The sequence below is a fragment of the Stegastes partitus genome, unplaced genomic scaffold (assembly GCF_000690725.1).
Source record: "Stegastes partitus isolate 25-593 unplaced genomic scaffold, Stegastes_partitus-1.0.2 Scaffold77, whole genome shotgun sequence".
Lineage (NCBI taxonomy): Eukaryota > Metazoa > Chordata > Actinopteri > Pomacentridae > Stegastes > Stegastes partitus.
Window position 1 is genome coordinate 519928 of NW_007577808.1, and position 25330 is coordinate 545257.

The 25330-nt window shown below is 42.7% G+C and overlaps 1 protein-coding gene across 1 annotated transcript; it reads right to left on the reverse strand.

Annotated features, from left to right (window-relative positions):
* Positions 1-900: 900 nt before the first annotated feature.
* ssh1a (slingshot protein phosphatase 1a) lies at positions 901-24037 on the reverse strand. Its single transcript, XM_008276577.1, has 15 exons — positions 23876-24037; positions 20775-20812; positions 13975-14075; positions 11340-11404; positions 10550-10671; positions 10148-10216; positions 9564-9629; positions 9091-9285; positions 8898-8991; positions 7590-7718; positions 7317-7363; positions 7055-7201; positions 4564-4764; positions 3692-4391; positions 901-3575 (listed from the first exon to the last, which is right to left on the reverse strand). The coding sequence occupies exons 1-15, from the start codon at positions 23954-23956 to the stop codon at positions 2463-2465; spliced, it is 3168 nt and encodes a 1055-aa protein (XP_008274799.1). The 5' UTR covers positions 23957-24037; the 3' UTR covers positions 901-2462.
* Between the last annotated feature and the right edge of the window lie 1293 nt (positions 24038-25330).

The following is a 25330-nucleotide window of genomic DNA, read 5'->3' on the forward strand; positions in this document are numbered from 1 at the left end:
TGTGTCTGGGATAAATGGTGAGCAATCGTAGGCAGGCTGGGCATGTCTGGGAGTGTGGGAAATGATGTGAAAAACAGCTCCGACATTTTCTTTTGTTTCTCTTGGTTTCTATAGTTACGTGCAAAACAGGATACGTCCTCAGATAATAAAACAAAAGTGGAGGTACGGCAGCCAAGAAATCACCGGCAGAAGAAGGGGAAGAGGGGCCGGCCCACACCCACCGACTGTACACTGAAGGCTGCTATGTTGACAGACAGGCTGCTAGTGTTCTTGCCAACCGGTGTTTTTGTGTTTGTAAAGTGTTGCAGGTCACTCGGAATCTTGTCTAGACAAAAGCCAATCCGTCTCTAATTGCAGATAATCATTAAGTCAAAGTCGACTCCGCAGGCTTCTTGGCACAGAGCTCTATTTAGTCCCACTGTCATTTAAATGTTTATAGTTTACAGTAGTCAGACACATTTCCATCCCACACTTCTCACAATGCCCCGTCTCACACGAGCAGCACTAAATAACATCGTTGCCACCTCAATGCTCCACCGCACGCTGCTCTGTAAACAGGGCCTACCCTTCATTAGACAGGCACGCACGGTCATATAGGCCGGGAGGAACAAGAGCGTGTAACTTAAGTAATTCACTGATGTCATGCAAACAGTGACGGGAAGCCAAATGTTATATAACCTGGCTGTTAGAAATCGCCTCTCCTGCCAAAGCATACAGATGGGGGCATGATGATGTAATTTCAGGGTACACACTCCACCGCGGTCGAGTCAGTACACACACAGCGAGTTATTCCGAAATATCTGTGCCCGATAGTTTCCCCATTCAGGAAAACTGTAATTTGCTACAGTCATCTCTCACTAAAAACTATTGAATGACAAGTAAGAACAAAACAGGATCCAATTATGTAAAAGAAATGTTTATTTCCATAATTAACACATACAGTACATTGTTTTTTTTTTACCAACATAAAAAGTGCAATATGCATTCAAACTACAGCAATGTACAGTACAAAAATTACTGCATACTTAAATATAAAAAGAAAATGGTTACAAAACTGTGAAGTAACCTATTGTGATCGTTGTCACGTCAGCGTGACAAAAGCTTTAAAACTCATCGATGATATGAGCGTAAAAGCTTAACAGCTATGAGCCGACGACTCCACTGAGTCTCTTTCGTTTCTCCCAAAGGTGCAAAAAGATGTGACAGCATTTAAATACGTACGTGATTGACATTATGATTCACATATTTTGTACAGCTTCAATGGTGTTTCCAATTTGTCAAGACAGCCAAAAAAATTATAATTAAAAAAACAACTTTGGTCTTTCACATTTCAAAAAGCACAAATGAGTTAAAAATGTTGGCAACCCTTAAAATGGAATTTAAGGTAAAGAATGTTTGGGTTTTGTGTTTTTAGATGTTTATCGTCAGTTAACTTGAGCTTACAGACATTATATGATTTGACTGTCTCCGTCTCTGTCACACTAGGCGTTTGTGTTATGATTTCAAGCCATGCAGCATGACTCCTCACTCTGCTCTCCCACAGCATCGTACATGGTAGGGAATGATGAGGTCAATAACATTACTCCAATGTTATTTTGGAAGATAGCTTGCTGTGTACCAGTATTCACTCAATTAAAAAAAAAAAAAAAAGCAGTGCAAAGGAACAACAAACTCAGAAATGTTTTCTGTTCTGTTTGTTGACAACAGTGAGCATGCCTCTCTCTCTCTATCACGTTCATCTCATCCACTCACTCAGAGACTCGCACATACTTGATGCATTAACATACACTTCTGCATTAAAATGAGCTCCAAACAAATTTCCTCACTTTAACTCGACATCAGCAAATTAACTGAATTAAAGTCTTGCCTGGTGTTCATCTGGGCAAGAGCTCTATGAATGCAACATGAGGTAACCATTAATTTTACAACCCTCTAGCATCTAAAACATAAACTGTGTGGTAAACAACTCTACATTTATTTAACACTTTGCTTTCTGTCAAGCTTTTTGAGGGACTCTAGGTCATTAATGTAGGCTACCACTTTGTACCTGACAGGGGAAGATAATGTAAGTGCCAATGGATACCAAGTTAAAGGTTATAGAGCGCCTTGTACCGTCTCATCCTGCATTCTAACACACAGCTCTGTGCCTCTGGTCTCGTAGGTAAGGCACTTGTTTGTCCATGAATCAAACAAAGTTAGAGGTGAACTGATGGCTTTACACACTTGTCAGATACAGCAATATGACTTTCATCACTGTGAACAGCAGTTTGAGAAACTATGTGGCAAAGGAGAGTGTACACTCCTTGTAACAACAGTTGGCATTGTTTTGTTTTTTTGTTTCTTTTCATTTGTTATCTCAGACTCAACTCCCTCCTGTCTCCAGAATCTGTACAACCTCCTCCAGCCCCGCAGGGCGTCAAATGAGGGGGTGAGTGGAGTGTATATGAACTCCACTTGATTTGTCAGCTTCTGGGCTCACTTGATAGTGCTCTCTCTGGAGTGTGCAGGTCCTTGCAGGGCCGGGACAGAGCAGAAGTGGTGGGGGAGTCCCACTCTAGGCCAGGGTCTGGCTCTGGGGACAGCGAGAGGAGCAGCAGTGTTCCTGCATCTGAGGAGCAGGCCGAACACAGGTCCTCGGAGGAGAAGTCGAGGCTGCCCAACTTGGCCAGCGAGTTGGACCGCTTCAGCCTCGAGGGCACGGTTAGGCCTGCCAGCCGCATGCGGGTCTCGATCTCCTGCGCCCTCTGACGTACGAGGCCAGGTTTTCCCCGAACGCTTCGCAGACTGTCACTGCTGGAGCTGCGCGTCAGCGTGGAGCCATGAGGCGAGGAGGTGGGTGTGAGCAGCCCAGACCCCACCACCCCCAGCAAGGCTTCATTGGTCAGTGGCACCACCAGTGGCTCTAACCGCACTTGGCATGGTGTTGAGGATTTAGCGAAGTCACCAGCAAAGCCAGAGAACTCCTCTTCCTCCTCAGTGTGAAAGGGACTCTTCTTGGACCTTTGGCATTCGTGCAAAGGCTTCAGAGAGTGCAGGCTGTCCTGAGATAAACCCGAAAGTTTCTCTAGTCTCTCTGCACGGCGGCGGACCAGCCCGGATCGACGCAGCTGAAAAAGGGTCTCTTGTTGTTGGCCAAGGTAACAAGCCACTGCAGGCTTCTCTTCCTCCAAATCCATTCTCATCAGCTCTGGAAGAGCCTCTGAGGCAGCTGCAGACTGGCTTTCATCAAGCTCAGCCTTCACTTCCAAGAAATCACCATTGTCCTCAGGCTCCACTATTTGCAGTGATTCTCCTGGCTGCTCCTGTCTGTCAAGCGGAGCCGTGGGTGGGGAGGCAGCACAGTTGGCACAGTCACACAGGGGGCCACAGGGGCTCAGCAGTCCCACTGAAGACGAGAGGCCTTCAGGAGAGGTATGGGACTGTGGAAATGAAGCACTTGGGACTTCAGGAGGACTGGGGTTAAGGCAAAGCTTAGAGGCCAGGCTTGGAGAATCTTCTTTCTGACTGGACTTAGTCTGATCCCACCACGGCAGAGCAGGAGCGTCAGTTGGAAGAAGGATGGAGGAAGGTTTTTCCTAAATGAAGCCAGGACAGAAAAACAAATACCAGATGAACAGTTATTTACTTAAACTTTACTCATGTAATCAATAACAGCGCTGTCATTCTAAAATGTGGGTTGATCATAACTTACAATGTGGTTACGAACAGTGCTCAAGTGGTTGTTGTTGTTGGAATTTTCGTTGAGGGTTGCCAGGTCCATGCCGTTACCCTCCGTGTCCCCCTCTACCTCCACATCTTGCGCGTCGCCACCGCCTCCTTCACCGCCCCCTCCATCATCTGGCTGCATTAGCACCTCCATCTCTGCCTCCTCCTTTTGCACATCCTCCTCATCCTCCTCCTCCACCGTACTGAACTCCAGCCTCAGACGCAGCTCCTCCAGGGGCTCGGGGCCACGACTGCAGGTCTGGGCAGCAGTTCCCTCAGCTGTAGGACCAAAGTGGGGGAGCGGCAGGCCCTCGCGTCCATCGAAGGCCTCATCATCCAGCAGAGCATCTCGCTCCACATCCTCGATTTCTATAAAGACTTTTTCCATGCCGAGAAGAGGGGGACCGCGCACAGGCGTGGATGGTTCGCTGTCCAGTGCTGAGTCAGAGAGCCGGCGGAAATAGTAGTTGTTGTAGGCCGGGTCGATCTCCAGCGCAACAGTCCTGCACGGCGAGGGGCAAGCTGCACCTTTGTCAGATAGCGCCTCCTCGCAGCAGGGAGACATTCCGGGCTCAGGAGTCAGGTGGCCTCCCTCCTCTCCTCCACAACACTGGGTCAAGCCATGCTGCCCCTCTGCCATCTCACAGTCTGCATCTGGATGCCACAGCTTGTTGTGCCGCTGTTTACTAGAAATACAGAAATACAACGTGGAGAGCGAGAGCAGAAGTCACGTCACAGATCAACTGAGGGTGGTACGGTGTATTAAAGGGCGTCTGAGCTGCCCCTTTTAGATAAACACATACAGAGAAAGGCTACAAGTAAACAACACACAAACATACAATGAGTAAAGAACAGTACCTGGCATCTAAAATGCCCTCGTACTCCGCCAGCTGTCTCATGAAACCTGGGTTGGGTCGTGTGATGCTCCTCTTTTGCTTGACGAAGTTGTAGGCTTTCTCCAGCGACCAGCCGTACTCCTTCATGGCATAAGCGATGACAGTGGAGGCAGACCGACTGACACCCATCTTGCAGTGAACTAGACACTTGGAGTGGTTCTTTCTGTGGGTGAGAATAATGTGATAGAATTCAGAGAGACAGATTTTTGCAATGAAAAAGGAGAAAACTAGCCATTGTCCCTTTGGCACATTCCTGTTTGCCTCTCCCCCGTATCAGCAGAACCATGAAAATTAGTCTGATAATGGATTAAAAACAACAACAGAGGCATCAGAGGAAAACAACCACAGACTCACTGTCATACAGACAGAAAATAGTCTGAGTGTCTTTCAGTCATTTATCACTGTTTTGGAACATAACCGCAATGAAACAAGCACCTATTGAATTTGTTTTCTCATTCACTCACTTTGTTCTTTCATTGCCGCTCCCTCTTTCACTCATTTACTCCTTAGCCCTCTTGATGGTCACTCATTCTCTTGCTCTCTCAGCTCGACTCACACTCCTTCTATCTGTTGCTTTTATTATGCGACTTATATTTGCAGTAATTCAATAATATAATGAGAAAATGTGCGTCCCTCTTCCTATTACTGAGATTTCTTTACTTCCTTGTTGTATGAATGAAACTATACGGAAGTTTGTGTTTAATCAATCAGCGATATTCCAAGGCCATCGGAAAATATGTCCCCCCCCCAGAGCAGGAAGTCAGGCTGGAAATATACTTCTTTGTGCTACACGTAGGCGAGTCTGTGCAAGGGTCGCTGTCACTCACTTACGTTTATTCTTCGTACATTTATGTTTGTCTCTCTATTTCAGACCTTTAAGCTTAATTAAAGATAGTTCATGTGTTTTAACCTTATAAAAGCAAAAAAATAAAGTTCTATATTAAATCAAAGTTACGAACTCAAAGATTGGAAAATGTGAAAAATGTTGAAACAAATAATATAAATTCTAATTAATTAATTTACTCCTTTAATGTAATCTTTGTGTTGGGGAATTAAATAAGATTTTAAGTTCAAAATAACAAGTCTCCAGTGCTGATAGAACATCTTTGTAGGCAACTACAGCAGTGTGCTGCCGCCACACCAGAAAAAGCAAAACGTAGCAGCATCGTGTTGTAACTAAGTTAAGTTACATCCACGTATTTTCATATTTGAACAAGATATTTTCACAATATTGCAACATAAAACTCGATCATTGTCCTTATTGCTATAGGAACAAACATTTAATGTCATCACAACATATTATTTATCTTGTTCACACTTAACGTCATAACTTATTGATGCAACATAAAACGCTTCATGGTCTAATGTGATGACTTCATGAATAATTAAGCAAACATGGTATGGAGAATGGATAAACTGTAGAATATGGCTCATGTACATAATTTCTGCTTCATGCTTGGGTTGAAACATGACGAGATTCTGCTGTTACTAAGTACAGTGGATGGCATTGTTGAGTCCAAACATCTTCTGGTGGTGCAGTTCTTCATTGATCAGCTAGAGGGACAGAAGGCCCCATGAATGCCAGACTTACAGTCGTCTTCAAGTTTATTCATACCCTCCCATTAAAGAAGGAAAAAAAACAGCTGTCACTGAAATAAGTTGAAATTGACAAAAGTAATAATAAATAAAACTTTAATGAAAGTCCTGCCATTGCTTTTGGATTGTGGTTCAACAGAAATATTAACCAAAAAAAAACAAACAAAAAACAAGCAAACAAGCATGATGGGACCCGTAAACTAATATTTTGTTTAACAACCCTTTGATCAATCACTACATTCAAGTGTTCTCTGTAATTCTCAATCAGACTTCTGCTCCTGTTGACAGGTATTTTGATTTTGGTCCACTGCTCATCAGCAAAGTGCTCTGATTTGTCAGTTTGTTTGTTTGTTTTTTTAAATTATTCTTTTCAACCACAATTCAAAAGCAATGCCTGATTTCACTAAATTATAATTTAGCACTTTTTTTATTTATTCTTACTTTTTTCCGTTTCTAGTTATTTGAGTGACGTTTGTGAATTTAGCCTTTTCTTTAATGGAAGGGAATGAATACATTTGAGGACGACTGCATCATAACACTATCCAATGTGCTGAATAACCGCAGCGTTGCACCACATGAAATACAACCAGAAGTACAATCGAATCAATTTTCCTCAACTTATGCATTCCCTGTTCTTATGTCATCATGTGAAATGTTTCATATTATAACAAGAGAAACAGAATATTGTCGTAACAACAAAAGTTATAACGTGAAAAACATCAAGTTAGAACAACAAACCTCTTACGTTACAGCGTGAAAATGATAGTTTTTTCTTTCGCTGGTGTGGCAGTAACACTCTTCCGTAGTTAAACGATAAATACGTGAGCAACATGTTTTCTGTTCCACTCGGGACTTACTTTGCTTTTACAATGAAGTTGTATGTGTCATTCCAGTGGGCGAGCAGGTCAGTGGCCTCTTCATCGTAGACGCGTATGTTGTGATAACTGAATGTGCCTGGAAAGAAGTTGTCTATCTCCCGAGTAACGTTGAGGATATAGCCCACCCTGGGGAGGAAAGATAATGTTAACTCATCAACAACATTCTTTCTTGCTCGAATCATAATGAAAATATGGTTTGTGTGTGGTTATCTTAGCTCCACCATAATCTAAAATAAATCACCCCGTCTCTTGCAGCTCCTCCAAATTAGATGCATTCCATTCAGATCCCTAAAAACAAATGAGAGAAAATACTGTTTAGACGGAGTGTATTTTCAAATCTTTGGAAGACTGTTCTTTCTCCAAAACAATTATTTCACGGGGAAGATTACTTAAACACCAGTTTTCCTTTGGGGTGGAACGGAAGGGAATCATTTTTATCTCAGTTATTCACAGGAAACAACAGATGCAGCAGGCGGTTTTTTGTGAATGTAACAGACGGCATCAGTGTTCCCACCAGGTAGACGTGGTCAAAGATGAGGGTGGCTTTGTCCATCTGGCCCAGGATTAGCAGCATCTCATTGTCAATGAACTCTTTGTACTCCTTCAGGTTGCAGTTCATGTGCTGCTCCAACTCCGTACGGATCTGACAAAACAACAACACAGCATAATTTGATTTCTGTGTGTGTTTCTCTTGTCTCTTAAAATGTTAATATATTAATTCACAAACTTGATCATTTTCTCCTACATAGCAGAGAAAAGCTATAAAAAGATATTAAAGCACTTCCGCCTTACAATTTGAACTGTCTGACTGTGATTAAGAAATGGCCGTAAAGGGCAACTGTGGAGGTCATAGCAAGATACGGAAGAGCAAGAAAACTTTCAGCTAAAATTGCACGTCTGCTGGGCAAAAAGCCAGTGAAAAAACCCTCATGTGACTGCAAAGGAGCTGCAGGAGGGTTTAGCTGACACAGGAGTGGTGGCGGTGTACTGTTCCATACTGCAATGCTGATGCACGAACAGTATCTACACTGAAGAGTCATCAAATGAAAGCCTACTTGTGACCTTGTAACCAATATCAACACCAAAAAATGCGCAGTGCAACATCTGGATACGCCATTTCAGGAGCAAGTGCTGTAGACAGACGAATTTAACATTTGGCCACAATCGTCAAACAAATCGTAACAGTTTGATGAATTAATCTTGACTAGTGTTAAACATGGGGGAGGAGATATTCTGCTTTGGGTGGTCAACAGCACAGGAAGGAATGGATTCGCCTAAATATCAGTAAATTCTTAGTGCACATATCCTACAATGTGGCAGTGATCCAAAGCATACCTCAAAATCCATGATGAACTATTTCATGAAACTTAAAGTGTTTGGAGTGGACCTCACAGTACCTTGACCTGAACATCACTGAAAATCTGTGCATATATTTCAAACATGCTGCGTGCACAAATCAGCATTCTGCAAGAAAGAATCGGTGAAAACTGCTAAATTAAGAAGAAAGAGACTGAGTGTTGACGAACTGTGGCATCTGCCGAAGGGGTGGGAGGTGGGGGGTAACTAAGTACGGTGCCTAAATTTAAATGATTTTTAAGCTCATGGGAAAAAGTTAAATCCATCAACATTTTTAGATTGGCACTTACTGCCTTTCATTTCAAAAACAATATATAGAATTCGCCCGAGTGTGCTAAAACTGTGACATACACACATATGCAGTATGAACTGAGCTTCATCTTTAGAGAATTAAGTGTAAGTGCAACCACTGAAAATCAAACCACAAGAGATTATTGCTATTGTTCGTGTGCTGGTTTAGTTTTACCTGTTTGCAGGTGACGTTCTCGAGGTCCTGGCACGTCATGATGCTTCTGAGTTTGGCTTTAATAAGGCACTCTGTCCTCTCTCTCTCTGAAGGCCTGCCAAAGACGAACTCTCGTTAAAACCTCAGTACTCACACAATGCTCCTGAAATGTGGACATAAGGAATCCTATTTAAGTTTGATTGTGTTCACTGACTTGTCGACAAACATGGTGGGTGAGTCGGGCCGCGTGGTCTCCAAGTCTTTCATGGCATTCCACTCGTTGATGCAGCTCTGGTCTGAAGCGATGCAGCTCTCGTAGTAGCCCATCCAGGTGAGAGCCATGCCTCCGGGGAAGTAGTTGTACCTGCGTGACACCTCGCATGCTTTGTGCAGCACCTGCAGGGCTGACCTAGATTTTTGTTGTTTGTAAAAATGAAGGTTAGACTTTCAGATGGCTGACGGAAGGCTGATTTTCTGAGCTATATTAGTAAAACACTAAAATGACTGTGGGATTTACTATCCGGATGTGTTCTGTGTTCTGTGCATGTGTGTCTTTGTGCCAGCAGGTGGCAGAGTGAATCAGCACTGCCTCAAGCTGCATCACTGCTGCAGTGTGTGCCTATCAGGAGAGGTACTGTGGTGTGCCATGAAACTAAACTGTTGTAGACAGCCACTGTGATTACTCACCACATAGCCTGCACCGACACGGGTTTGAAGACATGAGTGCGACCTGCCGTGTTCACGGTAAAACCCCTGAGGAGCAAACAAACAGATGGTTACTCCCGGAGGTGGAGCGCCATGTCGCCGTGTATGAATCAAGTTCATCGAATATGGAAGGAGTAGTTACAGCGTTGGGTAAAGAACACAGTAAATAATGTTACAACTATGTTCACAACAAAGGTCAATGAATGCCTTTCATTATGCTAATGTATCTCTACACTTGTATTTCCTTCTCTTCTGTCTTACTTCCTCAAAGTATGGATGTGAGAGAGTTGAGAGGATGGGTGAGCTGAAGAAGTACCTCATTTCATAGAGTCAAGTCTTAAGTCAGTTACTTATGATTTGCTGCACAGATGTATCACCGGTTAAAACAAACTAACGCCTATGAAGGCATTTATTCGTCATGCCACTCAGTAAAAGCCTCCCACATAGGATACACCCGTGTGTCCTTGCTCTCCTGAAGTCTCCTCTTTCCTCGTCATCTCAAAGTGCAGTTAAATAAAAAGGAACATCCTTTATGGTGATGGAGGGGGACAATTTTCAGGACTTACCCGTCTCCATCCAGATGGATTTTTGTGTCGCTCCACAGAGGTAGCACCATGCCGATCGAACAACTTTTGCTGGCAAAGGAGAACGAAAATGGAAGTTTACAAACAGAAAAATGTCTACAAATGAGATGAATGAGAAGTTCTTCAAATTACTTTTTTCAGAAGATAAAATGAATTTATCATAGTGCTGGTGTTATTAAAAACGAGACCAATCATACATGTTGTTTCTTTGGAAATGGATCATGTTCAAAGTAGATGCCATAAATTAATTAAAATAACTCCTGTCCAAACAGTTCATATATAGTATTTTGTTTAAAAGATATACAAATTAAATAAAAATGACAATTCCTGACTGGAGTCCAGCCTTTAATAGTATAAAACCAAACATGTTGGGTCTCTTTGTACCAGTCTTTGTTGGTGAAGTCGATTCCCAAAAGGATGTTCTCCTCTGTGTCCTGTCGCCCGCTGGTGTACACAACCACCATGTACCGCACACGATCTGACCACGCACTCTCCAGCCGCACTGCCTGCACAGAGCACACACAGCCTTTTCAAAAATGCTTCCAGATTTAGTAGCATTACCGAAGAGCTGCTAAGCCAAAATACATTTCCTTACTGTGACATTTAATGGGGATTGTGAAATATATGGTCGACAATTTCAGGATTTCTACACGCAATAAAACTCGAAAATTAAATGTATGCTGCTTTCATGTAAGTGCAAAACACTCATTGTACGCAACCGCTATCGCTTAAGAGAGCCAACAAAAGGCTAGTGAAGTGCACTGGCCCTCCTGCTGAAATCTGTGTCCAACAAAGTGTCACAGCTGGATGTGCAAAGAAAACAGGACGACAGGCTTGATGTAATAGGGTAACCGAGTCCTCGGGATGTGTGAGAGCACAGAGGTGGTTAACATAAAATAAAATAACTCCGCTTCACACTAACACACACACACATACCATGGAAACATTTCGTAATGCTCTCCTGAGTGTGTTCAAACCTGCTCTCATGAGCTAATAATTACAGTGAGCAAATAAGCATCCTAAGTACACAATAAAATGCATTCTGGAGGGTTTGTTATGCCAGCTTGTTAAGTCACTGGCCTTTACGTGTGTGTGTGTGTGTGTGTGTGTGTGTGTGTGTGTGTGTGTGCATGTTTTTGTTTTGATGTATGCACATACTTGTGTCGTCTCTTACCAGTTTGATTCTGTCCTCCGAGCGAAGGATGTTTATCATCACCTGCAGGTGTTGAGGTAAGTCACCTGTTGAGGAAGATGGAGCGAAAGTTGGCTTCAATGGCTATAAATGGACCTCATCATACAGACTATTTCACTTGGATAACACTGAGTGACAACAATAATGAAAGGCACTGCTGTAGGCCAGTGAAGGCAGATGAAGTTACACTGCTCCCTAGTGTTTAACACTAAAGTCAAAGCCTGCTGCTGGAAACAATAACACAGAACTCGTTGGGTGATTTTTATCAGCTGACATGCGTTGTTAACTCACTGAATTGACAATAAACTTTCAGTTTTCGCATGAGCAATTTTATCAGGCTCAAAACCATAATTGAGGACTTGTCTTAATTCATTTAACATCCTTCAGTGCTCCCTGTGCCAAGACATGTCAGTGGATGTGGATAATAAAACATGACGGACCAACAGCAATGTAAAGTAGCAGCTGATAGAGAGCCAACAACTCTGCAATATGTCAAAACAGGACAGACGGACAAATTGTGACATCCTGACTGGTTTTAATTACAACTACTGGCATGAAACAGAAAGTGACTGGTCTTTATTTATCTCATGATTTCAAGCATCAAGTCTCGCAATAAGGAAGAAGTGATATTATCTTAGGTTTCCCACAACATGCTGTTAAGCACCAGGTCTCATATTTGGTCGGGTTTGGAAGCTAAAGAGATAAAACTATATGTGTTAACTATCAAAAGTCGAAAACAACAAAAACAAAGTCTCCTTGCTTCATGAAATTTCCTCTAATCTGCCCTTTAGGATTAAAAATAAAAAACATAAACGTTCCAGCAGCAGAATGGTCAGAATGTGTCACACACAAAGCAGCAGAGGCAGTAGTCCAGACTTAGACATGAATCATTCCCTCCTGACCTCAATCGTACTTCTTCAAACACAGTATAGTTCAGATGTAATATTTGATAATCAAACACCTGAAACTCAGCAGATGAACTCTATTCTCCTCTAGAAATGTTTGGAACTCATTTCAAACATTGTGCAAAAAACCCCAAACAAAACAAATAAAACACAGCGTAAGTGGGTGAAAATGATACCTGCAGCTCCACTTATTGTTTGGGTACGTCGGCCAGATAAAACCTTTTGTGCAGTTATTTGGTGAATTCCATGAATGCTCCAAGTTCTCAGCACATAGCTGCTAAAAGAAAAATCTGGAGAAAACCACGGAACTGTGTTTTGGGTGTTGTCGATGTACAACGCAGATCAAAGTCAAGCGAGTTCTTGGCCTTCGCGTGACTCGGTGGCAGAATCATAGCAGCTGCACTCCACACAGAAACATAAATCTGCTCTATCAGTTGTATCATGTGTCGATGTTGAAGTGAGCAGTTCAAATCAGTTCAACTGTTAGTCTTGAATGACACCACCAATTTTCTGCTTTGAGATAAGACACATTTATGCCTGATAAAAAAATGTAGGCTGCATTAACGGGTACCGAGTGATTCCTCCGCAATTTAACAGCTCACTTGTGTAAAATAGAAATTCCGATGTCTCTGCAAAGTCAGCCTCCCTGTTTGTGACAAGTCATCTCAGGACACATAAACATGGTTTCACAGATTACAGAGGTTTAATGTATTTTTAATCTGTGTAGTATCATGTTCATTTTGTTAAATCTGGCTGATAAGAGAAGCAGCGTCTCTTTTTGAGCCACTGGTGGTGGTTTTGGGGCATCAGCACTTAGAAGAGGAACACTTCTTAGTCAAGCACTTTCCTTAAGTCCACCTCATTGTCTCACTCTTTTTCCACAGGGACCACAGTTCCTGGGAAATGACACCGATTTTCCCCCGGCCAAATGTTTCTGAGGACAAAGTAGGACCTACAAATATGTGGGTTACCTGATAAAGTGGCTGGTTAAGTGGGCGAAGCTGCCAAAGCAGCCATGACTTGCCAAATGACTTGGCAGCATCCTGGCTGCTGGCTGGTGCTGAATTCCCATCATGCTTCTGCACTGTTGGGTCGGCCTTGTGTCTTTAAAGCAGCTATTGTGGCTTTCAGTAGTGACAAATTTAAAAATACTCGATTAAAGACGCTGGCCGGCTCAGTCCAACTTGTCGGGTGATGTCAGACTTTAATCAATATAAAAAATAAATCACTGAGTATCAGTTTATTTTCTATCCAGACACTGTTTATCACCGGATCAAAATTAGACAACTGAATGTTTGCCGTGTGCTGCTGCAGTGATCGCCATCAAATAAACTATGAAACCGAGTCAAAGAGGGAGCCCTGAGAATAGTCATTCACCTTGTTTACACACTGATGTTAGCACAGTGAGGAAAATAGAGGACACGAGAGGCAACGCAAACAATAAGGGCCTCCTCTAACCGTCACCAGAAGTGTTGTCCACAGTGGTGCCATACGCTGGGTTTAAGCGCTAATCTTCCTAAGCTATACGTCTGGAACATGCTTATCAAGGAAGCAGCCTCCATCCTCCTCACCTCAACTACAAACATCTGCTGCAGCGTTAGCGAGCGCCGCGCGTAAACTCATCACTACATAATCTGGATGAGAAGGAGAGCAAAAAGCACAGCGAGGGGACAGAGTGTGGGTGATGTCGTGTCGTGCCTTGTGGTTCTCACCTGCATGTTTGTGATGAGGATGTGCTTTCTGGCCCTGTTGACTGCTTCCCTGCTGCAGGAAGAGAGCAGCACCCTTCACCATGAAGAAGCTCTCACTCAGGCTGCAAACAAATGAGAGAGAGAGAGGAGTTACCGGTGTTGAAAAACAAGACACTGCACACCACGCTGCAGAGCCACCACAGCTCAGCACAATCACTAAAGCGTGTTGGCCGGACAGCCAGGCTGAGCAGTACCACACGAGATAAATTCAATTTCTTCGTTTTAACAGCACGGTTCACTTCGGTTAGACGCAGCCAACGAAATGAACATAAATCACGGTCGTCTGCTGCTGGCAATTTACCTCAACAGCTGAGTGGAAAAGCCCAGCTGCCACGTTACAGAGGCTAGAACTCAAGTCTGCAGCCGCCATGAATCAAGCTTTGATCCTGAATGCTTATCTGTCTTTTTTCTGCTGCATGGGCTGCACTCACATTTGACTTGTCAGGTCTTTGCTGGCTTGGTATACTGTAACACAGGCCTAAATAACTGACCTAACTGCGGTTGTTTGCGACTGTTAACTTACACAATGACCAAAAAAAAACTGCAATTACCCCTTCACACCTGCCTGTAAAAATCCAGATTTTGTTTTTGTCAGGTTAGGCTTTGGAGCTGTCAACAGATAACGCTGGTAAGAAACTGCAATAAAAACAAAGTGAGGTGTTTCCTCCAGGCTGAATTTGATCATTCCATTTCACTGAAGAACAATGTGAGCGTGTTAATAAATCTACCTGGCAGCTGGGTGGAACATCCACCACGTATTCTGTGTGCGCACTGTAGCAAACCAGGACATCATTACGAAAGTACGAAACTGATGAGTGACAGGATGAAAACAAAATCCAAACAGGTACCAAAGACACTCCTCCTAGCATGAAATCACTTTATTGAAGTAGTGTCAGTGTTACTGGATAATGCCGGCTTAAAAGAGCAACGCTGGTATCAGTCAAATATTATTTTTTCACTGATAATACCTAAAAATAGACGATTTTTGCATTTGCAGTTTGCATTATTTCAGTTTTAAAACTCAGTACAGTCCATAACTTGAGACAAATCGAAAAAACAGAACCCATATTGGTGCATAATTTAGAAAAAGAAATATATAATTGATGACACGCCCAACATAATCAAAAATGTAATTCTTTTGGTTTTATCAAATGCCCTTCATCTAAATGTAACCAACAGCTACAGTGAAAGCATATTTTTTACATCCAGTTCTGAAACTGTTCCCTCAACCAGCTCTCTTTCAAACTTTCAAAACCCACATACAGAAGAGCAGGCCTGGCCCAAACAGATGATTTTGTGGGAACAATGGATTTCATTTTGTGCACCTCACAATAAATTCCGGCCGCCCCCAGCACCACAGAAGAAAAAAAAAAAGTTTCAGTGACAAAGTATGGGGGTGGACACTTCTCAACAAGAGCTTTTGTCTCACTTTGGTAGATTTTTGTTTCACTCTGTCCTCTGTTTGAGATTTATGAGACTGTCAGGAGGGTCTACTGTCAGGGAATGATAGATAATATGAGGCAAAAAGTGGCAAAAACCAAGAGCACAAGGAGGGCCAAAGCCACTGCTTCCCACTCTGTACAAATCCATGCTGCCCATTCTTTCTTTTTTAACTGGTAATTCAACAGTAAGTCCACGGGTCTTAACCTGCGATACCGGATAACTTCAAGGGAAAGAAAAACCCTTTAAAAGTGCACTCTGGTGTAATTTGAGGATGTGTGAAACTTGTCCTCATGCGTAAATCAAGAGCTGTCCCACTGCTTCACGGGCCATACTCAGACATACTAATTGAACAGCCTCAGCTCCACTGTCTCTTGCCCCGCAGCACCCTGCTATCAGCTTCTCCACAAACACTAGGGCTAAAAATATATCTGGTATCAAAGCAAACAAAGACTATGACAGACAAAGCTTGCCAGATAGCCTAAATGATTCTGGATAAATATAACCTACAGTACCTTCACACAAAAACAGAAAAAAAATCAGATGGAGCTGAGCAGAAATATGGCTGCTAGAGTGTGCACAACTAAATCTAAGCTGTCAGCTTAATGATGACTTATTTTGATTGAGGTTCATTATGTAATATCAGCTGGACAAGTTCTGTGACAGATTCAATGTGCTGGCATGAAATGACACCATGGTATCTGTTGCAAAACAACATTCAGAAACTTAGATGGGAACAACACACTGAAAGTTGCAAATGAATCAAATTTCTTTTCTAAACAGTTCATGAGCTCTGAGCTCAGAGAAAGTAGTCAAAACCTGAGTCAGGTGCTGGATCTCGAATATCATCAGTGAAGGACCTCGCTCCCAGCCATTCAAACCTCATTCAAGAAGGTGAACTACACTCACATGCGGTTTATCTCGCTCTGGGTCAACACAGCATTCTCCACGAAATAAGGTAGCATCTTCATCACGGCCTCCTGAAATGGTTCTACAACCAGATGCATCCTGTTGACCGAAACGGAACACAGGCCACTCTGGATCGAGCTACCTCCTCCTCATCTGCCCCCAGGAAAACAGCGACGGGGCAAAGTGCAAAAGAAGAACGATGGCTTCAGGTCTTGGCCCTCTGCTTTTGAGTGACAGACTGACTGACAGTCTGCACTCATCTGTGCAGCTCAGAGAAGAAGTGCCGTCTGTTCAGACGCCACTCCCTCCGGTTGCCTCCTCCTCCCTCCATCTGAGCGTCTGTGTGTGCAAGTCAGCCTCCTGCCTGCAGGGATATACTGCAGCCTCCACCCGCTGCCTCAGGCACACACAACCAGTCCTCCACCTCCCTCAGTCTGTTTTGTCTGTGTCACACTCTTTTCCAGCATACGGAGGCTAACTATCCAAATCTGCACACAAGAATCAAGAGACAGACTTTCCCTTCTTTCAGCAGGAATTCTGCGATTCTTTACTCTCCTCATCCATCAGGTCAGAATCAGTACAAAGCAAAGAGCACGTTTCCTCTTTCAACGACGCAAAATATGTCTATCTCCAAGTCTTGTGTTGCTAAAACCACTTCAGTGACTGTGCCTCTGTCTCTGTGCGTCGTCCAGGGGAAAGCAAAGCAACTTGGAAAACAAAAACCGCAGACAAAGGAGTTTTGGCTCAAAACTTCCGAATGGGACGTCTCCGTGTGCATGCCGCATTAGGGGTCAACAGACTCCAAGGTAGTGCCTCCAGGGAGCTTAACACAGGGGCCAAGCATGGGTGGAAAGGCCAGTGAGAACTGGCAATGTCCCAAAACTCCCAAATCTCATTATACGCAGGCTTATAAGGGAGGGATTATCTTGTCTCCCTCCTTAAAGTGGCCATTGCTGGCTGTCACTCACTCATATGTGCTACAAACAAACCATAATGTGTTAAGATTATTACAGATTACGGGAGATTAAGGAAGAAATATACTTTATGTCTCATACATCTACAACAAAATTGAATGTTCTTTACAGATCAATGAAAGGAAGATGAAACACACAACTAATCAAATATGATCGTGCCATTGTTGTCCATAAAAACTGCTGAAACTGAGCCTGCAGATGTTCTGGAGCTGAAGGCTAATCTAGGCTTTAACTTTCTTTAGCACTTTCTCGCTCTCTCGCTCACTAAGCAGTGAAACCCTCACGCACAAACAATGTAGTGGCACGACTCTGTTAATCTGGGAGGTTTCGCTGACAGACATGAACAATAGCTCTGCGACACAGATAACAGGATAGCCCTCCCATTCTCCTTAACAATAGAGCGATGTCTGTAACGCTTGGTCGCTAGCAGGAGCCGTGTTCTACAAACTGACGCAAGTTCACCGACGTTCCAGGTGGAAGTCGGACGGCTCGACGTGTCAGGTGCAGGTACCTCCACACAGGAAGTTCCTCTGAGTTTGAGGTCAAGCTTCAGAAGCAGCAGGTAGGAACGATGGCATGTCACAGAGTTAAGGTATAGTTTGTTGCCGCAGAAGTATCCAGATGGACACGGACGGGGCCAAGCAGGACCAGATGTCCTCTAAGCCACCGCTCTGAGTCACCAGGCGGCATGTGAGAGAGGTGCACTGGATTACACCGAGGACTCGCTACAAAGAGGCTACACAGAGGCTGGGACCGGGCTGGTTTGTTCACGGTCTTAAGAGTGTTTTGCACGCACCAGCACATTGAGAGGGGGAAAAAAAAAAAAAAAAAAAAAAAAAGCCTCCTCTTGGGGCTGTCAGTTGCATAATGCTGGCATTTTCTCACTGACACCACTGAAAGGGGTAAAGAGAAGGAGAGGGCAGGACAGGGAGGAACGGACCTCCTCAGGTATCAGTGGAGACGTGGAGGGCCTCAGCAGCACACACATGACATCATCATGTTATAGGGGGAAAATTAACCTACAATAAACGCTACAGTTTGTCTGCCTATGTTTCCCCTATTTAGACACTATAAATCCAAAAACCAGAGAGCATTCTGACATATTACGGCATTTAAATTACAACCTGTAAAGTGTGCTATTTAAGTAAGAAAGTGAAGCAGTGAGTTTAAATGGACTTCACATTAAAATTATGAGCCCTCTGGTATATTTCTCTGCCGTTTTGTGGAGCTAATGATCTACCAATCCTTCCTTTCACCCTCTGCTCTGAATCCCTCAGCACAAACACAAACATTACCACACGTTCTTGCTTAATTCTGTGCCGACTCGGCTGCGTACGAGGTGGTAAAATGAAATCACTCTTTGGTTCTGTGCCACAGACACCTGCGCGGTGTTTACGTTGGCCCTTATCTACCCCTTGGGCTTGTCATCGTTATCGAGGTCAGCCTGAAACAGCGAGTACAAATACTCCCACTTGGCAAACGCGCAGCTGTCCATCAACACATGCAAGTACATATCTAGTGCAGCGGATAAGTACAGCGTGATCTAAAGAGTAATATGTCTGTCAAATAAAAGTCAACTTAATACGCTATATACTATAAACATGAACTGACTGGTATCCTAATTGCATAATGCAGCTTACAGGCCCCTCGAAAAATGAAAGAAATCTTGAGGCAAGTCGGGACTCGCATCATGCATAGATGATTCTCACACACATGCATTGCTTAGGGACATTGCATTGGCTGTTGCGTAACTGGAAAGAAAGTGAACTCTTGGAGTGACGCATTTCGCTTATCTCATGCTCGCAAGTGTTCTGTTTCTGCAAAAAAAATTCCTCTTGTTCACATTTTATCTGAAGTTTCAGCAATAGAGAAATGAAAAACAGCAAATTCATAAGAACACTGCACATTAACATTGGAACAGAGGAATCTGTCAACGTGAGTGACACATAAAGACCTATTTTGTCATCACTGTCACCGTCTTGATGAGTCAGTTTTACACATGAGAGCAAAAGATGGAGATTATTAGAAAAATTATTGTATTAATCTTATCTGAATTTAAATGAAAGAAACAGAGTCATCAAAGTTAGGATGGCTCAACTTTGGGTAGCTGTACTTCCAAAGCCGGATATTACAGCAGCAGCAAGGAAAAAGTAAAGCATCTGCATTTGCAGGTGCTTTGCCAGAGTGTAACTTTTCCTGTACATTATGGAGTTAACTTATTCTTGTATGCAGAAAACTAAAAACCACTTCACTTCTAAACAGAGCTTCCACATCTAAAAGACGTATTTACATCATATCAAACTGCCCAAAACAGTACATTTGCATTGACGTTAATAAAAATAAAAGTACAAAGACAAATTGCCACATCTGTCTGATCTCTTTTAGTCAAAGATCTCATAACTCTCAAACTGCCCCGGGGACTCTGTTGGAGCTTTTGCCAGAAAACCGACTTTATTATTTAACACAGCTGAGTCACACTGTCACAATTTGTAAAGCCCTAATCTCTTATCCAAAGATAACAAAACCACACACATACGCAACTTGGATTGTGACTATTTTCGGAACTGAATGCACAAAACACAAGTTGCTGGAGCCAAGTGGTTTCCTTAAATCATTCGCTTTCCTCTCAAAATGTATTCCTGGTCTTGTAGCACTATCAAAAATAAACACAAAGAAAACCCACTTAAGCCTGAAAAAGCACTGATTGCAACAGTGAGGGCTAAATACTCACTGGGACTTATTTTTATTTTCTGGTACATATACAGTATATAAACATTTTATGTCAGTGCTTATCCACGAGTGAAACAATGGCTGTCGTTTCAGATCCTGCAGTCTATAAAAGGTTTGTTCTGTAAACACTCTGCTTATAGTTTCTCTGTCTTTCTGTCACCAAATTCAGCGTATTGTGACAATGCATCTGCTGTTGTATTTGTAAGCTTAAAAATGTTCACATCTGAAGCAATAACCAGCAAATACTGATTGTTTTTTACTCATTTAAAGCAACCAAGTGCCAAAATCACAATCAGCTTTCTGTGTATCCGTCCAGACATGCACTCTGTTAAAGAGCTAAACAGAAACACTGAAGAACAGCCAAGTGACTCAACCGATGATGCACAAGTTCATCGATCAGAGTGGTAATAAATACACAGACACACTTGTCAACATATTACTTGAGCGACTACTGAGAAGAATGTGTGTTTTTTTTTTTTTTACTTTACAGTTGGCTATTAGGAGCTGATGACTCTGCCAGCAAGACAGACAGACAGGTGTTTTACGACACAGACGCTCGGTTGTTCTCGTTTGTTGATGCCAGCTCGTCTGCCGCCATCCCAGATCTCACTAAGTGACTCAAACCCAGATGCGGCCAGTCGGTGGATAACACCTGTGTACCGTGTACCATGCAGCAGAAGGAATAAACTCAACGCCGTGTAAACTTACCTCTGATTTATTCGCCGTTCATCTTCACTCCCAAAATCCTGCAATACAGATAAGAGGAGGGGGGAAAAAAAAAGAACAACATATTAAATCCATTTGGACTGTTTTATTAACAAATATTTCCAGTCTGGAAGTTAGACAGAAGCTACCGTCTTGTCTGTTATTTTAACTAGTAACAAGGTAAAATGCTGAGGAATTCTACTTATGGGATGTTTATGTTCAACAGAATATAAATACAATCATTCAGCTCAAGTCTGAAAACGGCAAAATCGTAATCTTGGTACACTTTGTAAGGCCAAAACCTTCACGAATGCACTCTTAAAGTTCTTCTTCACTGATTGATTAGCCCTTGAACAGTTATCTCTGTGTATCAACATTACATATTTAGAAGTTCTTCCTACATCAGTTAACCTACGAATCTGCTCAAACACCATCAAACTATGTTGCAACACCCAATGGCAAGCTGTAATACTGGAGTAAAATCTGTCAAAGATGTTTAAAATTGAAAATCAATTCTGAAGAATGATACCCTGCAAATAGACATGATTGGTTATTTTGGTTTGTTCCATATGAAATCCTTGTTTTTGAGGCGGTCATTGGCACGCTGCAGGCAGAAACGCTCCACCACATTTATTTTACTCATGATATGTCTTCCAGCATATAAAAAAAAACAAAAGGGCAAGGTTAAAAAGGTAAAAAAAACAAACAAACTTCATTTTCACCAGATGAGGTCTTCGTGAAAAAGCTGCGTGAGCACGTTTTAATAAAAACTTCATGCCTTCACCTACTCTTCGCCCTCAGGTAAACTGCCCCCCTCATGGGCTCTTCATTGTTTCATCACAGAGATATTGTACATGACTACAGTTTGACTTAAGCATCAAAATAAGCAAGAAAGCTAAATCTGGCAGTAAAGTCAACCCTGTGTCTTTTTCTCAGATTGCTGTCAAACACAACGCCGGTGCAGTCACCATGACTGATGCCGTGTTATTTTCATTTAATAGCAGCCACACCAAAAAGCTTTCAAGTTGTGGGGAAAGAAATGAGTTTGAAAAGCTCAGCAACACACCGAGTAAACATGTATGTCTGGCTGTACAGATAGTTTTCTTGTGAAGTGTATTAAGGGGGGCTGGTGATGGGACTTTGAAAATAGTAATCAAAGCCAAAAAGCAATCCTTCACTTTTGTCACTATCCTACAATTTTGACTGCAGAAAACACACCAAAGTCCAAATATTTTAGGCCTTAATCAAGTAAAACATATATACAGTAGGATATAAGAGGTGTGCCATGTCTGTCCTGTGGGGAAATCATTCTTTCTGAATTTATATAGACACTCTAATGCATTTATCATTTTTATGATTTTCTTAAAAGTCTTTCTCTTTCACCAACTTTGAGAACATCTGAATTGGTGTTAAAGTACAAAGCGGTGCTCAATTTGCTTGATAAATTTATAATATTTAACACCATGAGTTTATGTGTCAAAATTTGTGAGTGACTTTGATCAAAAGTAGAAAAAATACTCAAATAATGTCTTCATGTTCACAAGCTGGAGAAACAAACCAAAGACAAGTTAAATGTCCCCAACACTGGCACTTGAAACAAGTGATGGAAAACTGCTTTAACGGACACTTTTCCACTGTAAATCCTGCACAGCTGCTTCAAGTGAAGTACACTGAGCAGGAAAAAGGCCAGAAACATGGCGAGTACGAAATAAAATGATTCTGCACGGGGATCATGAAACAACGCATGACCGAGTTAGTCTCCATTACTGTACATTAGGACAGACTAATCTCGCACATTAACCGCCTCGTGCCTTCACGTCAGCATCTCTCACATCCCTGTTTACCTCAGTTCCCTTTTCCTCCCCCGTCCTACAGCGGTGCTCCTCCACCCCACCCACCCCTCATGAGCAGATAGATGACATCATAGCTGCAGCAGATTCCTGCCAGCTTCCTCTGTCACACCTCGACACAAGCCTCCAGCAGCTCCGAGGCACAGGGACACCACCGTAAACCCTGCTTTACAAAACCCCCATCTACCTGCAGTAATGACATTTAGGTGTTGTATGAGCTTGATCAAGTGGCAAAAAAACTGCAGGAGTATTAGTTCAAAGCCAGCTCTAAGTCATCCTCTAAAGGCTGTGCATAAACACAGCTATAGATGTCAAATCTGCTCCTCTGATGCTCACACTGGGCAGGATAAGGTGAGCTTTTCTGTTTCCAGCTGGTGGTTAGCGCCCCCATCTGGAAACTAGTAACTACACTTGAAAGGGGAACTTGCTGTATTTAGTGATTGATAGTTTTGTGGCATAAAAGGACACTTTTTCTTGCTGTTAGTGCCCAAAAAACAATAAAACTCTAAATGTAAGTCTCTGCTGGTATAGAGAAGTATACGCAACTTAAGTGTTTTTCCCCATATGGGTGTTTGCCAGTCTGGAAATCTCATATTTTCCTATACTTAACTGGAGCGACCAACAATACACCACAATGGAAACTCACAGAGGCATCCTGTGTGGAGTTGACTGAGTGTTTCTACTTTAAAATCTGCTGAACACATTTTTAGAGCTGAATCAAGCTCCCGGAGTAAAACAGAGAAATCTCAGATTTACACATTTTGAATGACTGTTAATGTAGCAGCAGTGCAGTGAGAGAGCTGTTTGTGTTGTGCTGCCAGACAGACTGCGTGATTTAATGTTTGAGAAAAACGCAGATTTTCAATGTCAGCCAGTCACATCACAGCCAGCTAATGTTAGCCACGGCTTATATCATTCATACGGCACTTGTCAAACTAAGCTAACGTTAGCGCAATAAAATTAGCACCTGACATATTTAACAGCTTTATCTTTTACCTGCGTTTTAAAAACAGCCGCCAGACTGTTTGTTATATGTGGTGGCGAGCTGTAGCTACAGTAAATAAGAGACTCTACACAGTCTGTGTCAGTTACGAATGCTAGCCGCCGTTAGCTAACCGCCTAGCATAACACGTTAACTAACGGTGCTAATTTAGCTTCAATCAGCGGGCCTTTCTCCAGCAACATCCCCCTCATCCCTCAGTCTCGCTCTACCACACCGGAGCATCGCTTCGGTTCGCCCAGGGACAAACTGACCTCCCCCGCCGTCGTGGTTGCTGTGCTGGCGGTGGATGCGGCGCTCGGGGTCGGGGACCGCTGCAGAGTAACCAACGCCATGGCTGGAAGCTGAGGATGATGCACCGGCCGGCCGCTGTGGCCTGGTGAGCTGCAGCTAGCTGCTGGGCTAACCGTGTACTACTGATAGATAGATGGACGGCTGATTGGAGGGACAGCAGCCGTGTTATCCTGCAGGCTGGGCTCTCTGTGCAGGAAGTGCTGCCTTCAAGGCCCCATCCATGCCCAGAGCGCCCATTTCTGAAATGATATAGTGATAAAGTGGCACTCATACAAAGAAGTTTGTTTTTCTATATCACCGTGAAACCAGGCAACTCAGACTGGTTGCATAATATTTTAAAGACCATTCAGACAAACAATAAAACAACACAAGGAAATGTAAAAAGGCACATATAAGTCAAATTCATATGATGATTAACCAGAGCTTGGACTCACTGTCAGCTGATTTAGTGTGACGGTGAAAGCACTGAAACAAAATATGTTTATTAGCATTTTATGCAACGTAGTGAGGTTTAGGGTCCAGCCAGTCATCAGGAGTACAGTAGATGGAACAAGCATCCCATAAAGTTTATTCATGCCAAAGTCCATATTAAACAACTTGCACATTTCTGTTGATGTTATAGTTCTGAAATAGTCATTCTGCTCTTAGTCTGTGTTCACTTTAGCCCCTTTTCTATTGTTCTATTTTTGTAGATTTCATTTACTACATTTTCTAACTTGTTGTGATTTGGTGTTTTCTTTTTGCTGCTGTAACAAAATAATTTCCCAGGTCTGGGATAAATAAAGTATTTCTATTCTATTCTAAACATACAAAGAAAAAACACCAGCCAGTGCATCCAGGGCAGAGTTCTGTCTTTACCCAGTGACTGAACATTAAAGAACACTTTCATTTTAGTTACATCTCAAGTTGAGCCCCCAAGACACACTGAGATTTCAACAACTACAAATCTTCTTTTAGACAGTCCCGAGGCTTACTGATCAGACAGCAGTGATCAACCTCAGACCAGCGCCGCTCTCCAACCACTAATCAGAGTAAAACAAATGATTACATCAACAAAAGATGCTTATCGAGAACACTGGAGGAATCAAAGTAAAACTCAAAACAAACTTTATTACTGTAAAAGTTCGATAAAACAGGCAGAATACCTCTGTTAGTGTCAGAGATGCAAAGCAGCGATACAGCCTGACCAAACACTGACCACCATAGAACCAGGACGACACAAGAAGTTATGGCTGCCAGTTAAAGAAAGAGTCTGTGGTCCCTGCAGACTTGTGACACAGAGATGCATGTTGTCTTAAACTGTTAAAAATGCAACGATATAAGATATCAATACTTTAAAAAGTCGGACTCGTTAAACACCCAATTTATAGAACTATGACAGCAAAAACCCTGCAGGGGTGTCCAATCCTGGTCCT

What these genes read in the sequence shown, in the direction of transcription:
- ssh1a (XM_008276577.1), bottom strand. Translation starts at nt 23,956, where the DNA reads ATGGCGTTGGTTACTCTGCAGCGGTCCCCGACCCCGAGCGCCGCATCC. An exon ending in GAACGGCGAATAAATCAGAG is followed by an intron (nt 14,076 to 20,774) that starts GTAAGTTTACAC and finishes ATTTGTTTGCAG; the next exon opens with CCTGAGTGAGAGCTTCTTCA. An exon ending in AACTTCATTGTAAAAGCAAA is followed by an intron (nt 4,765 to 7,054) that starts GTAAGTCCCGAG and finishes TCTCACCCACAG; the next exon opens with AAAGAACCACTCCAAGTGTC.